This window comes from Barbus barbus, assembly GCF_936440315.1.
Source record: "Barbus barbus genome assembly, chromosome: 20".
NCBI lineage: Eukaryota > Metazoa > Chordata > Actinopteri > Cypriniformes > Cyprinidae > Barbus > Barbus barbus.
This window is the reverse complement of record NC_136748.1, coordinates 27,061,762-27,079,449: the sequence shown is the minus strand read 5'-3', so window position 1 is coordinate 27,079,449 and position 17,688 is coordinate 27,061,762. Positions and strand designations below refer to the sequence as shown.

Below are 17,688 nucleotides of genomic sequence, written 5' to 3'. Positions count from 1 at the left end.
AGAACTTTTCCTTTGTGTCGTATCACTTGACATTCTGTACAAATGCATCACATGTAAATATGCTCACTGACAATTACAAATCTGCTGGTGACTAACAGATATCCGACGGCTTGGTTTCAAGGACTTCCTGCTGATTTCAAAGGTTGGTTTATGTCCACACTGAGATCATTAATAAGCTGCAAATGTTTGATAAACTATCATAAAGCTATACTCATACAGTGTGAACAGATAGCCGTCTTTGGTTTATCAAAGGACAAGTGAGCTACAGTAGAAGATTCATGAGTGTTGATGTGGACACAGCTCAATATTTGCATTTTGGAATATTTTATTGCTTAACACTCAATCACTATCACAACAATGACAGTTCAAGAACAGAAGAGTCAATGAGGAGCAACTTACAAGCAACACACACCCACCATCGCACAATTAAATCAGTGGAGAACATTCTGCCTTCCTCTGAGTCTTAATTTCATTTCTTCATCTGTACTTGCATCTGCTCTTGTGTAAAGTGCTTAATTTTCTTCAGACGAACATGAAATTGAGTAGGAAACACTCAAAACTCAGTCAACATCATTTTGTTTGCTCAGAGAGAGTAATTTTACCATGAGCAAACTTTTCTCCATTTGTTTGTAAACCAAGCCATCTTTCCTCTTAAGATATACATGCTGCAAAATTATAGCCTACTATTCTTCTGAAAGCATATAGGATAGCATCATATTTAATTTCTGACAGGAATGAAAATGAGGCATTGAGGGATAGAAGTACAGTGCATTCAATTGCATTGTTGTTTTGCAAAGACAAAAATGTCTTTCTGAAAAAATAAATAAATAAATCAGCAGAAAAAAACTCCATAATATACTTTTGAAAGTTTTGAGTTTAATTTTCTTGGATCTAGGACCTTTATCATTGCGTCCCAAGTAGTTTTGAAATTGTACACTTACAAGTATACTAGATATTACTGAACTTGAAGTATACATAATAAAATTAACTTTAAGTATACTTTTTTTTTTTTTTGTAATGGTAAGGTCTATAAATAACTAGTTAGTTTACCATTCTGATACCAAGTCTACTAGATTACACATTTAAAACCACACCACAAGTAGCCAATACATAATTATTGCACAAGATCTTAAAAAAATTGTAAATCATTGCAGAAGGACAACTGCATGAATTTCCAAATTTCATATGCGTGTTAAGTTTATATTAATAAGCAAACAACACCTACAAATTTGTGCACACAGCACAACTTTAACCCCTTTCTTTTACTACAAAGTATTATGACAAGTCACATTTAAAATGTATAAATGTCGTTGCATTAGATGCAACATATAAAATTTGTATACATTTTTGCTCAACGGCTTATTTTTTTGGTGATTTTAATAGTTGCAAACCCAACCTCTTTTTATGAAAATGTTATTTTTAAGTTTATAGTTTGCTTATATTCTTTCAAATAGCCACTGAATGCATGTAGCCTATTTCATTGCTTTTTATTTTTCCATTAGTGCTTTTTGATTCCTCTTATATTGCTTTTATAACTTCAGTTCAGTGAGCATGATTAACCTTACAGTTGCATGTGTCATTCTCGTCTGTTTATATTCTAGCCGGTCCTCATCATTCGGCTCCTAAAGGGTTAACTGCTGCGGTAAACCGCTGCGCGCTCCCGTGCGAGCGTCCCATTGGCTGCGCGGCGGCAGCGCGCGCCGTTAATCAGCTGCAAGAGCGGGTGAGTTCATCTTCTCGCACGCGCTATAGGGATGGCATTGCCACACACAGCAGGGCAACACAACACATCAGGAGCATGCACACAGCAAACATCTCATCAGCATTAGACATTGATCCTGGCAGCAGCACTGACAGCACCTGACCTCTGCAGCATCAGCACCAGAAGAAGAAACTGATCGTTCCTTCTCTCAGAAACTGAAAGCAGTAGCACATCATCATCACAACAGTAGGAGGCGAGCAGATCACATCATGCACTGGACTTTCCTCGCGTACATACTTAGATCTGTTTCCTAAACCACACTGGGAATGGACAGCTGTCTCTGATCTTAATCAACAGAGCTTTTTTCAGGACAGATAAAAAGTTCTGATCTCGTTTATTTATACGCACGCACACATTCCTTTACACTAGCAGGAAAGGGTCGCATGTGCGTTTTGTTTTCTATTATGGCTAATTAAAGCCTGTAGCTGTATATTCAAAACTAAAATGCATATTATTTACGCATTGTAAACTTAAATAACATTAGGATACTTTGATTTAAGATTTTAGGAGTTAGTGCGTCACTTTTTTGATAAGTTTCCTAAACTGACAGTTATTAGTCAAACTTGGCTCACAGCAGTCGCATAGACAGTCAGAGCATTGATATATTGGAGGATATGGTTTAATAATACGCTTTCGAGGAAGTTTAAAAACACAAGCTCGGATTCGTCGGGAAAGCTCGGAGCTCTTGAAACTTTTCCGCGTAAAAGCGCACAGGACGCGCAAAGAGGCGCCAGTCTGCGAGCACCATCATCACCAACCCTCTAAAAGCAGCAGTTCTCTCCTCTGAAAGCAGAAAACAAGACGTAGAATGGCCGATGAGCTTGTTTCCATCACTAATGGGATTGTGCTGCTGTGATTTGTCGGACCGGAGGGAAGGTTGATCCACACACGCTCGGTTGGTGCAGCATCGCGGTGCGCGCTCGGCGATGATCAGGATCTTCCCGGATTTCAGTGTTCAGGTGACGGCGGCGGCGGCTGCAGGTGCGGGAGGCGGTGGAGGGATGCCGGCTGCGTCCAGAGTCCCGGGAGCTACGAACGGGAACCCGCAAAACATCCAGGGCTTGACGTCTTACCAACAAAGGTACGCTGACTAAACGCAAAACGTGTTTGTTTGTTTTTTTGTTTTTTTTCTATTCATGTCATTTGTGGTGTCCATTCACATTAATCGTTAACAGGTTTATATATAAAGCAATATTGGATTTCCCTGGAGGTTGCTGAAAGTGTAATCTTAGATTCCTAACATCTCAATTTCACTGAGATCCGGGTTTTGCTTCATTTATTAGACACAATAAACCACACGATATGAAGCAAGCCCTTTATTGAAGCTGTAAAGTTTTACTATATGTCACATTCCAGAACACCCACACATGCAGAAAAAGTCGTATTGTGATTTATAGTCAATATAAATGTTTTGTATTCAAATTTATCATACAAATAAGCATCTTTTACTGTATATCATATTAAATATTCAAAGCCATTGAGATCATAACAAAACTGGCATTGTCAACTATTTCAATGCACAGAAAAACTCACTTCAGAACAAATGATCTGAAATGATTAATTTCAAATGACAACTGCATGCAAAAATGAATACATAATTCTTATTTTCATCCAAGAACAATAGTTTTAAATAGATTAAACAGGTTATTAAAAAAAAAAAAAAAAAAAAAGTTGCAAAACATCAATCACCAAAGCCAAGAAGACACCACTAAATCACATGGTATGTGATTTAGATTCATACAAATAGACATTAAGTCTTTGTAAAGTCTGTAAAATTGCTAAATATACTTAGTATTAGAATTTTTTCCCCCACATAAATTCACTAATTTTCATCATCCACTAAAGCTAGGCAAAAGATTGGTGTTAATGGATGTGAATGTTCTGATCGTTAGTATATCAGCAAAATCATGAGCACACATGCTTGCTTACACTGTCATGTTCAATTAAACAGTCTGTTTAGAGCACAACACAATGAACAGGACATTAAATGGGGTGTCTGTCAGCCCATGACCTTGACAGGTCACAGGTTCTAATGCACATCAAAAAACAGGCCTTTATTTATGTCAAGACGTAGAAAAATATAAACAATGTATTGAATATACAAATATTACTTTAACCGTGTATGTTTTTCTGATGCACTTATCTTTATATCTAACACATGGACATTACATAAGAGATACCTCTCTTTTATATTTTTAATAAAACAAATTAAAAACTTTTTTTTTTCACTCTTAGTGCTTGGTTCTAAATCATTTAGTCTCAGGTTAAATAAACACCATCTTGGCATGTGAGTTGATTTTGACAGCTGTCAATCATATCTTTCGACACGTTATAGAAATAGAAAAGCTAACATCAGCGTGCAAACGTTCAAAATGTGTCATAAAGCGTCTTCTCCAATCCTCAAAAACAACCTGTATATTCCCCATAAAATCAAACTATTTCCAACTACAACTGAGTGGCGTTGTTGCGCCGGCAGGAGAGGGAGATGAGAGGGAGAGAGAGGCAGGAAAAAAGCAGAAAAATGCGGACAAACATACTGGGAAGAAGCGGCTGTGTTCGAGGGGTACATCGTGATGTAAAAGCCCCTCTCGTGCACTGATTTCTGCCTTCGTTTTCCCCGCGAGGACAGCCGCCGGATCGCACGAGCGTCTCCGGGTTTCCTCTCACTTTATTGGCATGCCTTTGGATCTCAGCGTCGGCTGGTCTCGCTCCCGTCTGAACGCGTCTTAACGCACGGAGACACGGGCACGAGCGCTCCGGTATCACCGATGGCGTTGCTTCAATGCTCCCGGTTCCGCTGTCAGCTGCTCGCCGCGTGAAATCCGGAGGAAAAAAGTGTAATTAATAATTGCAGGAAGATGGCGCCCACCAAGCCCAGCATTCAGCAAGACCCTTCCAGAAGAGAACGGTAAACGCTCGGGTTGTTGTGTGTCTGTGGAAACGCGTGCGCTGACGGGCATTTTGGACTGAGATGTGAAACTTTGCCCTTTCTGCAGGAGTGTGTGTGTGTGTGAGGGGTCGGGTAACAGGTATACACTCTGACAGAAGCCGTGAGTGTGTGTGTTTTTGCTGTGCGTGCGTGTGTGTGTGTGTGTGTTTTGGTGGACAGAGGACATGACCGTTGAATATGTTCAGCGTGTGTCGCGCTGCTGCCAGGTTTCGCGGGAAATCTGTGAACATTCGAACGCGACCATGTTGCAGCGTTGTATCCGCTCGGTGTTTGTTTTCGCGGCATTAGGCCAATCTGAGTAAAACACACTGTTTACTGCTGTGAAATAATGTGCGCCAGGCTGCTGTTTGAGGAAGTTTCAGCGTAGGTTGATGTGGATTTGAGTCCTCTGTTGGATCAGAAACTCATGATGGGGATTGTAATTTGAACAGTAAATAAATCTGCACTTTGGAAATGACAGTAGTTGATCACAAGACTAATTCTATACTGTAGTCATGTGTATGATAAAGGATGCTGCTGAGTAGCTGAAATGCTTTTCACTTGGATTGGTGTTTATATGCTACATTACAGGTGCACAATTGCAATCACTAGATTTTATATTTGTAGATATTTAATATAGTTGGGTGTATGCTAAAAGATTGATTTTTTGTTGTTGTTGTTTTGCTTATTGAGTATATTTCCTGGTGCCCTTTACACTTGATAACAGGTGGTGTACTAAATTAATTTGTCAAATTGTGATACAAGGCTATTTTAATATGTGCATAAAGCAGATGTTTGAGAAACGCCGGAGGATGAAGAAAACATTCATTCATTCATTAGTTATGAAATTGCTGTCATAATTAGTTAACTTATAGATCAGAAATTGTAATCGAAATCTATTGTGTTCATGAATCAGGTGAATGTTTAAATGCTGTTACTTTATTTCTGTTTTGTGTGAATATTACTTGTTCATCAGCCTTTTTACACTTAGATGACAGGAGGTTGTGCACTAAATCTTGCAATTATGAAATTACTTGATCTCTAGATCTGAAATTGTGATAAGACTATTTTAATATGTGCATAAAGCATCAAGTAGCTGTTTGAGGACTATTAAATGTATTTATTAGAAAATGTAGATGTATTTAATGTGCATATGTCTTTCATCTAAGGATTAGTGTTGTCGATCTGAAATTTTTATATGACGTATTGCTATTTTGCTTGAGTACTGCATATGCATCAGTCTTCAGATGACAGGTGTTGCGCTGAATTAATCTGCAATTATGAATTACTATTGATCTGAAATTGCAACAAGGCTGTATCTTATTTACCCTAGTCATGTATGTGTTGTTTTCTTTATCATCAAAACTTTTTATTGCAAATGCATCAGTTTTTTGTGTTTCGATGACAAGTGGCTGTCAGATTACGTTTCGTGTATCACTGTTGTGTATTACATAAACTCATACGAACAAAAGGTATTTTAGGTATTGTTTTCTCCTTAGCTTTCAGGAGTATTAAATTAGGCAGCACTGATTCATGCCGCACTGCGTGCGTCTGCGTACGGCGTACAGCTTGTCGAACTAATGTTAAATTGAATGCAATAATTCACCTGCAGTGTGTGCACAAAATATCAGCCGTAGAGCCAGTGACATTTTACAATGTAAACACGGCCCGATTCATATACTGTAGCAACTCCACAAGATTGTGTGCCTGACCGGACTGTGAATGGTTATCATTAGCAAGCTTGACAAAACTCTCATCGAGCTCGATTATTTTATAATTCCCACTCGGAACGCACAGATTACACTAATGCACCTACGTCTAAATAGGCCACGACATTAAAATTATATTCCACCCCCTGCCAGTCATAACAGCAGGATATGTTTATGCTAAGTCAGTCTGCAGTAATCTTTCTGGCGGGAGCGTATTTGTGTGCCATTCCGAGCATATCGCAGAGATAGGAATCTTGAAGATGGAATTAATTTTGAGGGGGGAAACTTCATAGCCAGTGCATGAGTGCTTCCTTTATCACCTGTTTCCAACCGGCATTCTGAAGGGCTAAATTGCACTCTGTGATTCGTTTTGTGGCTCTACTTGAGAGTTGAACTGAGTAACACTAGGGTTGAAATTCTCAAGGAAGGTTTGGGAGTTTATTTTTTAATGCAGTGCTGTTTACTAGCGCTGTAGCGAGTGTTGGGAAGGGAGGGATTGTGCTCTTGGGCGAAGCAACTCTGAAGGAGTTGGACGCGAATTCACAGAGAGAGAGAGAGATTGGTTGGCGTGAATTTATGCACAACACTAAACACAAAGTTGGCTTTGTGTTGAAGAAAGCAATGCCTCCCTCCCTCACTGTGAGCAAACAAAAGTGCTAAATTGTTCCATTTCCTCTCCTACGGTGCAGCAGTGGATCCATAGATTGAGAGCCGAGCTGTGGCATTGTGAAATGCTTGGGGTTTATTTGGTGTTGCATTATAAAGTATCGTCTCTCTAATGGCTTGTGTATCAACAGGTCCATTAACAAGACGCCATATGTGATGCATTTCGCTTCCGTTTCAGGTTAAAAATGTAAATGAATGTATAAGGGAAAGTGTATATCTTTTGTTTTTTCGCTGTCGATTGTTTTAAATGGGCCTGCGGTGGGGCAGATTTATTCCGTGTAGGTTCTAAATTAATATGGGCTCATAAAAGCTGCATGCATAATGATTATAATTAAATGAACTAAAAATTGGACTGTAGCATGTCACGCTGCAACTTCTTGAAAGTATTTCATGTCAGCTACACATGTAAATGATGAAAATTGGCCTGTTTGTTATTATAATCGCATTCCGACATGTTGCTGTTCATTGTAATAATCCTTTGAAGTGAAATTATGAATATCAGCATCTCGCTAAACGCTCAGGAGTGTCTCAGGAGTGATTATTTTTTTATTCCCAAATAACCGAGTATTAGATATGCGTATGTTTATGGTGGAAACAATGCGGTGATGTTCTCCAAATGCCGGAGAGGCAGACAGCCCAAGCTGAGCTATACCATCACACAAAGGATGCACCAATTCCACCCGTTGATTCGCCAGCGTCGAACGCGGCATGGAATGGAGGCAAATAAGCAATTCTGATGTGTATTTATCACAATTAAGAGGGATTTCCAGCCCCCATCTGTGGCTGGTGCTCTGCGTGTTGTGCGGTGATTACCGCGGCTCTCGCCAGCCGCCACTCGTCTCTGTTATTGTGAAGGTCAGAGCAGAGAGGCAGACATAAAGAAGATGCATCCCACAAAGGTAATCGTGCAGTCTCTCGATGCATTACTGCACGGCTCATGGAGTGAGATGTATACATCTCTACATCTGAGCTGAGGTGTTTGATTGTTCTTTTAGTTCAGGTTTTTATGGACATATCGGGGAATCAGTTGTAGGTAGATCAGTGCGATGGAACACTGAATGACCTTTTTCATTTTTGCCTTTGTGTGTGTATATATACTGAAGTTTTTTTTTTAGTTAACATTGTTTTTTTTTTTTTCAGTGAGTGTCAGTTTCTACCATTTTTGTCCAAGAAAATATTTATTCAACATATGTTGATCTTTTGTGACAATGTGCCCCAATAGTGGTGTGTATTGGTGCACTTTATGGGGTAAGTTGTCACAATGGAACCTGCCATTAAATGACCAAAACAGGCTTTTCAGCATAATTCAAACAGTACATAATTCTATAACAAAACCACTCATGAAACGGAAATGTAAAATATAATATAATCAAAGATGTCCAACTTGACATAGAAAAATGCTGAACAGTTTTCATTTAGTGTCTCTTGTCTAAATGTACGTCAGTGTGGTTTTGTTTGTTTAAACAGTAGCCCAAATATAAGGTGATATATTATTTTCAAAATGATTCTAATTTAAAGGGATAGTTCATTCATAAATGAAAATTAATTTACTTACACTCATGTTGTTCCAAACCTGTACAGTATGAATTTCTTTCTTCTGTTCAACAGGCAGATGAATCGCCTTCGATTATGAATGCGATATTGCGTAGCTTGTCAGTGAACTATGGCTCTGTGTATTAAATGCCACTCCATCTGAAAGCACGTGATGGAGATTTATTGTGCAGCCCTATTTTCCAACATTCTTCAAAACATCTTTTAAACCGTTTGAAACCAGCATACAAAATTGTGACAGCTAGCCCTGGTTTCCCCTGTACTGATAGCTGACTTCTCTTTATCAAAGTCTTTATATTTCAAAGGACTTTAGGCAGTACATACGATGCCTTTTTATGCCAGAGAGAAGAGATCAGAGATGATCGTGCTGTAGGCGGCTAAAGTGTTGCTTCTGAATGTCACAGGTTTTGTTATGGTTTGTGGCTGCGGTAAAACCCGAGCTCCCCTTCTACGCGTTTAATGTCCACAGTGGTTTTAAGACCTTCATTTAGTATCTGGCTCTAAAGACAGATGTTCTGCCCGCTGACTCCCATCTGCTTCTTTGGTTTGGCTGTGCCACGATCATCTAATGCTAGCAGCAAGCGTTGCCCTTTACTCGCCCCCTCTAGTGTTCCAGCAGCACTTCTGAGCCCGAACAAACGCCACAGCGCTTCCAGAATACATGTGTAATCCTTCTATATATGCATTGGCAAAGAAAATGGATTTAAATGCATTGCATACTTGGATTTGGGTTTGGATTTGCACATATTTGCGCACACCGAACAATGCTTTTATCATTTTGATTTGAAGATGTTACCACTTTTCTCTATATTGAAAGCTTGTGTTAGATTTGGATGCGAGACGGTTTTTCCATAGCTGTATTTAGGATTGGAAATTCAGAACAGAAGCACATTACCACTCAAATACAGTTAGACTACTTTTGTTTTTCCTGAACACAACTGCTTGATTGTTTATATCATGGGAAAATATAAACTATGTTTTCATTTTCACCCACCAATATATTTATATAGTACTTTATCTGCATAGATACTAGGGCTGCAACGATTAGTTGACATTATCGATAATGTTGACAGTTTTTTATTTAATATTCTTGTTGTTGAGTAGTCGTTTGATCTCATATGAGCTAATGTAAGAGCCTGCAATACTGCGGTTTGACCAGTGCATGAGCGCTGCTTTTCAGTAAAGTAAGGTTACTCCAGTAAAGTCCAGTCACATCATGTCTATTTATAGCACTTTATACAATAGCCTTAATTCAAGCAGCTTTACGGTATTAAAGCGTGAAATAATAGCAAAATCAGAACTTGATTTTCTGTTATAAAGCAGCGCTCCTGTGTGGAGCTAGCTAATGATAAAATATTTTTATTAGTTGGAAAAAATAATTTCATTAAAGTGACAGTTTGGTTTACAGAGATCAAAGCTTTTTGGCTGTCATAACCCTATAAGGTATTTTAAGACATTATGTTGTGAATAAAGTTTATCCAAAGCGTCTTATCACTTACCTTTATGTTGTTTCTTATCTATATGACTTACAAAAGGACATGTCAGGCAGAATGATGTCATTCAGTTGCTTTTTCATGTAGCTAATTAAATGCTGAGTGTCTCTGTCTGTCATCTCATTTTGTGTGCCAAATACATCTATTTGTATAATGAATTGGAAACACTTTACAATAAGGTATAATTTTTTGTATTAATCTTTGTTAATGTTGGTTAATAAAAATACAGTTGTTTGTTGTTTGTTCATGTTAGTTCACAGTTTATTTACCAATCACACAACTTGTGATTTTTATAAATGCATTAGTAAATGCTGAAATGAACATTAACTAAGATTAATAAATGCTATAGAAGTATTGTTCATTTTTAGTGCATGTTATCTAATGAACCTTATTGTAAAGTGTTACCAATTAATTGTATAATAATTGTAATTACATAATATGCTTTTCCAAAGCTGAAGTGACCTTTATTAATGTTAGAATATGTATAACTTAATGACTTTAACTAATTGCAAAAGCCAAATAATCAAAAAAAGTCTACTGATTAATCAGTGAAATAATCGACGATTAGTTGAGTAATTGTGATCGTTAGATTAATCGATTATCAAAATAATCGTTTGTTGCAGTCCTAATAGATACAGTATACAAACAAAAGAAAACATTCAGCTCTATACACATACATTCAGTAGACGCATGTAAAATGTATACCGCTCGATGTAAAGTATAAATGCTTGATGATTTATATCATCACAAACCTACATTATTGGCCAGCAATATTTTTGTACGTGTTCTTTTATTTAGTACATACATTTTTTTTGCATACATTATGCATGTAATAAAAAAGCGATGTATGTGTGTGTATATATATATATATATATATATATATGTATGTATGTATATGTAGCAAAATATCAACATGCAAATCGCCCAGAAATATATTTATATTATTTAAAACTGCTGTAAAACAAAGTGTATTGTTTAAAAAAAATTGTTGAAATAATTTTCACTTTCATACTCCAATAATCAATGTTTTATTTATATACATATATATATGTAGTTTACATTTTATAATTTACGTAGCTAAAAAAATTATGGTTCCTGTGAGAAAATAATATTAAAAATACATTTTATAAGTAATTTAATGATAATTTAAATTATATTTTAATAATTTAAAATAGAATTTTAAGTAGTAGTTCCTCTTATCAAGCAGCTATTTGATCATCCGCACCTGCATGGACTTTGTAGGCTATCCCGAGTTTTACGTGCAAAATTACAATTGATTATTCCGGTTCGGCAGAAGAACTGCTAGAAGACACAACCCACATGACTCGACACAGGCTGCCCTCGCACCTCACTGTTATACCCGCTGCACACCCCTATAAATACATTTTGTGGCGCATATGCTCGCTAGCCCACCTGTCACTTTAATAAGCGAATGTCATAGCTGTGATTTGGCTGTAAATGGAGGTAAGCCCCCATCACCTCGCCTCACAAAGGAGCTACAGCACGCCGAGGTATTTTCTCTATAGCATTCCTTACGCATGTCGTCACCTAAAGAAGCCCCCTTTGCAGGGATTTACTGACTGCTTTTGTGCCGGTGTTTTCCCAGGCTTATCACCGGGTACACTCATCTAAAGCAGCACCGCAGGACGCTGTGTCAGCCACTTCTGTGTCTCCTGCCACTTCCTGTGCTTTGACGTACCAAAGGCAAACTTTTTGAATTGATAATATATCTGTCCGTGTGTGGCGTGTAATGGAGTAACAGTAGGTCTTTCGTCAGGGAAAGGCTAAAATTAGCTCACAGTCCTGACAAATGAAGGCCTTTCCAGCAGCAGACTGTGGGAAAAGGTCAAATTGCTTATTGATACTGTACAGCACAATAGCCATCAGCTAAAGTAAACACACGCTAGTTCTCAGAGCTTTTGCAAGAGGGATATTTAAGGGACATATGACATATTTGTGCTATATTTGAGTCTAATTTCTTATTGGATGAGCTGCATTTGAAAGTGCTGTTAAATCCAATAAATGCACATTTGTGATTGTACACACTATTGTGTATATATATTATATTATATTTGCTTGACAACTGTAAACAGCCTATAGTTAGACTAATGTGGAAAATTAAAGGGGTCATATATGATGCGATTTCAAGTTTTCCTTTCTCTTTGGAGTATTACAAGCTGTTCCTGCATAGATAAGATCCCGGAAGTTGCAAAGACTAAAGTCTCAAAACCAAAGAGATATTCTTTATAAAAGTGAAGACTTGTCCACGCCCCCCTAAAACAGCTCATTTAAACACGCCCCCACATGTCTACATCACGATGTGGGGAGATTTTCAAAACACCGCCCAAATCTATATGCAAAGAAAGGGGGTGTGATTTTTATTCTCACTGTAGTATTGTTGCTGGCGCCGGCGCCATGTCCTGGAGACGCTGTGTTTCGTTGTGAAAGCCAAACTACTTTGTTTGGGCTTCCAAAAGAGGACACAACTAGAAATCAGTGGTTAAGTTGTATTTACAACACTGTTCCAGAACAGTACAACGCAAATATTCGAATGTGTGCGGCGCAATTTATGGAGGACTATTTCCTGAACCTTGAAGAGTAGCCTACAATGCTGGCTTGCACAAAGGCTGTTTCTATAAAGTGGGGCAATTCCAACTTTGCAAGGACAGTCTGACGCTTCTGACTCACAGCCTGTAAGTACGTTTCTGCTTCTGACTATTCAAACGCGAGTTTTGAGCTGTTTAGAGTAGTGCTTGTTGTTTATCGTTTCTCCGATCAGTAATTATGTCCCCACTGGATGCAACAAATGCCTCGTTAGTCTCGTCGCGGTGAGGGGCGTAACATTTCCGTCACACACTTGAGGTATTTGGCCAATCACAACACACTGGATAACTGGCCAATCAGAGCACGCCTTGCTTCTCAGAACGATGAGCTTTGTAAAAATCGACACGTTTCAGAAAGGCGGGGTATAGAGGAGCAACAATAATGTACAGTATGTGGAAAATAATGTTTTTTTTTTATTTTAAACCACATAAACACATTGCATTACACCAAATACACAAAATGATGTTCTTTTTAGCAACGTCATATGACCCCTTTAACAGTTTATAAGTAACTATAAGTATGTATCTATCCATCATTCCATCTATCTAAATATCTAGCTATCTGTCGTTCATGCTGTCGTTCGTTTTATCATTTGTTCATTCTAACATTCTATCGTTACATCGTTCTATCCAGTCCTTATATGTATCTATCTATCCATCATTCCATCTAATATTCCAAATATCTAGCTATCTGTCGTTCGTTTTATCATTTGTTCATTCTAACATTCTATCGTTACATCGTTCTATCCAGTCCTTATATGTATCTATCTATCCTGTATGCCATTAGTTTACAATGAAATCAATTCCCATCCATCCATCTGTCCATCCGTTTAGAATTAACTGTCAATTCAGTTGAAAACCCCGAGTATTTTCCGGCGGTTTTATTAAAGCAGCTGTATACCTCAAGCAAGCATTTTCATTGCCTCTTAATGATTTACAAACTAAGCTCAGGGGTTCATATTTGAAAGATTGGTTTTGGCAAGAGCGATAGAAATTCAATTTTGCTCATGAACAAGCGAGCCGTATTTACGACATAACCGTGTATGCCGACATCTCGAGAGCTCTCCTCCGCCTTTCAGACGGTACTCAGAGAGCAGAAACATGTAGGACAGCTTTCGACGGAAAAGAAAACAACTTTCCAGAAAGTGTACTTGAAGTAGTTGAGGTTTTGTGAGGTCACATCCATTTTTTCCCCCCTCTTTCTCCCATGTTATTTCATGGCTGCACGGCTCTCTTCTTTTTAATTCTTTTCATCTCATTGTAGCCCCCTGTGTTTGAAAGTCTAGGTCAATAAGGATGGGCACATTGCGAATTTCATGATCTGTGTAGTGGAACAAATTGAAAGCAAAGCCTATATCAATCACGTTGAAGGCAGGGTTAATTGTTCCTGCTTCACAAGAACTGTGGACAGATAAAGGCGTAATGAAACACTTATGCCTCTGATGTGGGCACTCCTCAGGATGAAATGATAGAAAACAAAACAAATGTTTACTCATATAGTAATTACTTGGGTGCAAAAGTCAAAGAATGAGAAACACACTTTGATGTGCGTGTCCTTGAAAGAGCCTGATTTATTCCACCTGCATTCTGTGCCCTTCAACTTTCGTTATGTTATGATTTTTCCTGCATGGGATTGTGGGTAATCTCTGGTTCTTACAGGAGATACATGCTGCATTGTGATCTTGGCTTGCTTGGATCATGGATTGCGTTCTTGGAATTGTTTATTTGCATGTTAATTTTATAAACCCAGAATGAAATGGTAAACTGTAGAAAGTTGTTAGAAAACAAATCACAAACGCAAACATGCATATTTATGCATAATAGGTCCTGGTTTCATTGTGCAGTTTTCATATAAAAAAATTATTCATAATCTTTCATAATATTTAATCAGAATGTAAATAAAGAATTAAAACAGGTTGCAGAATTTGAAGTTGACCTTTAACTGATAATTATTGTTATTTTTATGTTATACTATTATAGATTGTTGTACTATTTATATTTAAAAAAATATATATATACCTTGTTTAATTTTTCTTAAATTTTAATTCTTAGTACATTGAAATAAATCTAGTAATTATTATTTTTTTTTTTGTATCAGATGGATTTTTTTTTTTTATTATTAAGTTTGTTAAATGTTTTTTAATTAGTTTAATTTTTCTTTGAGAAATGTGCTTTGATGTGTGTTCTTAAAAGAGCCTGAATTATTCCACCTGCATTCTGTGCCCTTCAACTATTATGTCATGATTTTGCTGCACGGCATTGTGGGTAATCTCTAGTTTTTAGCACAATTTGAGCACAAAATAGCAGATACATGCTGATTGTGATGCAGACTTAAGTAGAAGATCTTAGCTTTCTTGGATCACAGATTGCTTTCTTGGAATTGTTTACTTGCATATTTATTGCATAAACTCAGAATGAAACGGTAAACTGCAGATATTTGTAATAAAACAAATTGCAAATGCATGCATGCATACATAAGCGTGCTCAGGTAGGGTCGTGCATGCATACAGCTCGCGCACATACTCAGACACACGTGTATGTATATTATATATACGTTCTCAGGATTTAGTTAATTGAACTCTAAAGTCCATGACAGCTATCACAACACAGTGGGTAATTCTGAAAATTAATGAGAATGATAATTCTTAAAAGACTGTTCCAGACTTTGCCCAAACTCATTAACTAAATCTCTCATTTAAATACATTCTAAAGACTTTCGGGAAAAAGAGAGAGGGGGGAAAAACATTATTGCTATGTAAGCATTAACCTGATTTGAAAATGCTGAGATGCAGAATTTTATGGAAGACTGGAAGTCTATCAGTCTGTATTCTCAAACTGAAATCCTGCGCTAAACTCGTCTATCTGCTATAATACCGGATGATAAACCTGGTCACATGGTGAAGGAAAACAATCCATTGCCGGTTTATTTGTCCGGGGTATAAATTTAGTTTTGCGTTGTTGATCTTAGTTTATTGTAAATCCTCTGTGACCCTCACATGTAAGCGGATCTCATCCTTTGGCTTTAAACCATAATAGTTCTAGAAAGACCTCAAAACCAGATTCAATTTTGTGATATTTATTCAGTTAAGCTGTAAGTAACATGTTTTTTCCTCTGTTTGTGTAGGTAAAACTGTTCACATGGCCAGATTGTAAACCTTTCAGTGGGTAAAAGACACTGTGATATATTTTTAGAGAACATAATGCTTTATTAAGTCTATTTATTATCATAAAGATTCCCCTTAAGGAATCGTAAGTTATACACTGGAGAAAATGAGGCAAGAAACATCAACTTAAACATGACATTTTGAACTGAAACTGAAAAGATATTTTGTTGTAAAATATTCCAATACTCTTTGTTTTATTTACAGCTTTGGCTAAACTTTAAATCAACTGTATTAACAGTTTCCTTTGCCTGACTTGGAGATATTTGTCTTAGCCTAGCGCATTATCCTTCCAGTTCTGATGATGTTGTAGTTTTATAGAGGCTGTATAGAGCTCCTGATAGCTAAAGCTAATGTTTCATGTTGTCGTTATCTTCTGATAGTGTCAGATAGATGTTACGCATCATATTTGGCTCGTTCCCTCTTCCTCTCCACAGAAATTGCTGCTCGACTTCCTCTTTTCTATGCAATTCTCTTCTGTCTTTACCTAAGAGACAAAAATGTAAATACTGTACCTCAGAGACAGAAGAAGTGTCAGTGGTTAAAAATGTGGATCGGTGAAAGGTTGGGGTTTGGCGGTCAGGTGGGAATGAACGGGGGGAGTTGGAGATTTGCTCTGGTCATGATCTCAGTCCAGTATCGACATCAACCCTCGTTTCTGTGTTGCCACAGGGATCTGATAACTAGAATTGGCTAATTTGTTATATAAAAAAAGTTTTTCAGATTTCAATTACTTTCTTTGACTCCTAAAATCATGTAGAAACAGTGATAATTCACCAGAAATAGAAATGATGTCATGATCTACCAAACCTGTACGAGTTTCTTTCTTCTGTAGACAGGAAAAGGAGCTGCTTAGCCGTACAAACTGCTGTTGCCGTGCAAGTGAACAGTAGTCCATATGACTTCTGCCCTATATTTGAGCTCTTCTGAGGCCATATGATGATGAGAATTTGTTTTTCAATCTGTTTGCTACACAAAGGTTTCATATAATTTGGACTATTGCTGGGTATTCATAAGTATGTTTATACTTTATTTATGTAGCTTTTTGCCATTTTTGCAGATTGAGAGCCACAATCATCATTCAGTTTCATTGTATTGACAAGAAGAGCATGAATATCTGGCCTGACATCATCTTATGTGTTTCACAGAAGAAAGAAAATACAGGTTTTGCATGACATGATGGTGAGTTAGTGATTGCACAATTTTCTTTTTTTGTGCAAACTATTCCTTTAATGTTTAATCTAAACTAATATATAGTTATAGACATGACATAAAAAATGTTGCCACATAAGGATTATAATATAATATAATTACTTATGTCAAACGATTAATCGTGATTAATCGCATCCAAAATAAGTTTTTTTTACATAATATATGTGTGTGTATGGTGTATATTTATTATGTATATATAAATACACACACATACAGTATATATTTAGAAAATATTTACATGCATATATTTATATTAATATAATTTATATTATGTAATTTCTGAAATATATGCATGCGTGTGTATTTATATATACATAATAAATATACACGGCACACACAACTATATTTTGTAAACAAAAACTTTTATTTTGGATGCTATTAATCGTTTGACAGCACTAAATATAATATAATATAATCATAGACATTCCAAAAAAAATTGTTGCTAAGGAATATATACATTTTTGTATTTTTTTATATTTTACTATATTATAATATTTTAAAGTGTATTGTTCATTTAAAAAAACAAACCAACCAAGCCTCAAATAGCATCGTGTAAAGATGACAGGAAGTGCTGTATTGGCAGTTAAGATGGTGTAAATGTT

General features: G+C 37.0%; 1 protein-coding gene across 1 annotated transcript in view; it reads left to right on the top strand.

The window, feature by feature from the left end:
- Positions 1–2,688: 2,688 nt before the first annotated feature.
- The window catches only part of LOC306886051 (neuronal PAS domain-containing protein 3-like), a gene marked incomplete at both ends in the record, with an annotated part of 309,700 nt that continues 294,700 nt past the window's right edge, over positions 2,689–17,688 (top strand). Inside the window, one exon of the mRNA XM_079442910.1 lies at positions 2,689–2,843. Within this exon, the coding sequence (XP_079299036.1) occupies positions 2,689–2,843 (155 nt within the window). The remainder of the gene's footprint in view (positions 2,844–17,688) is intronic.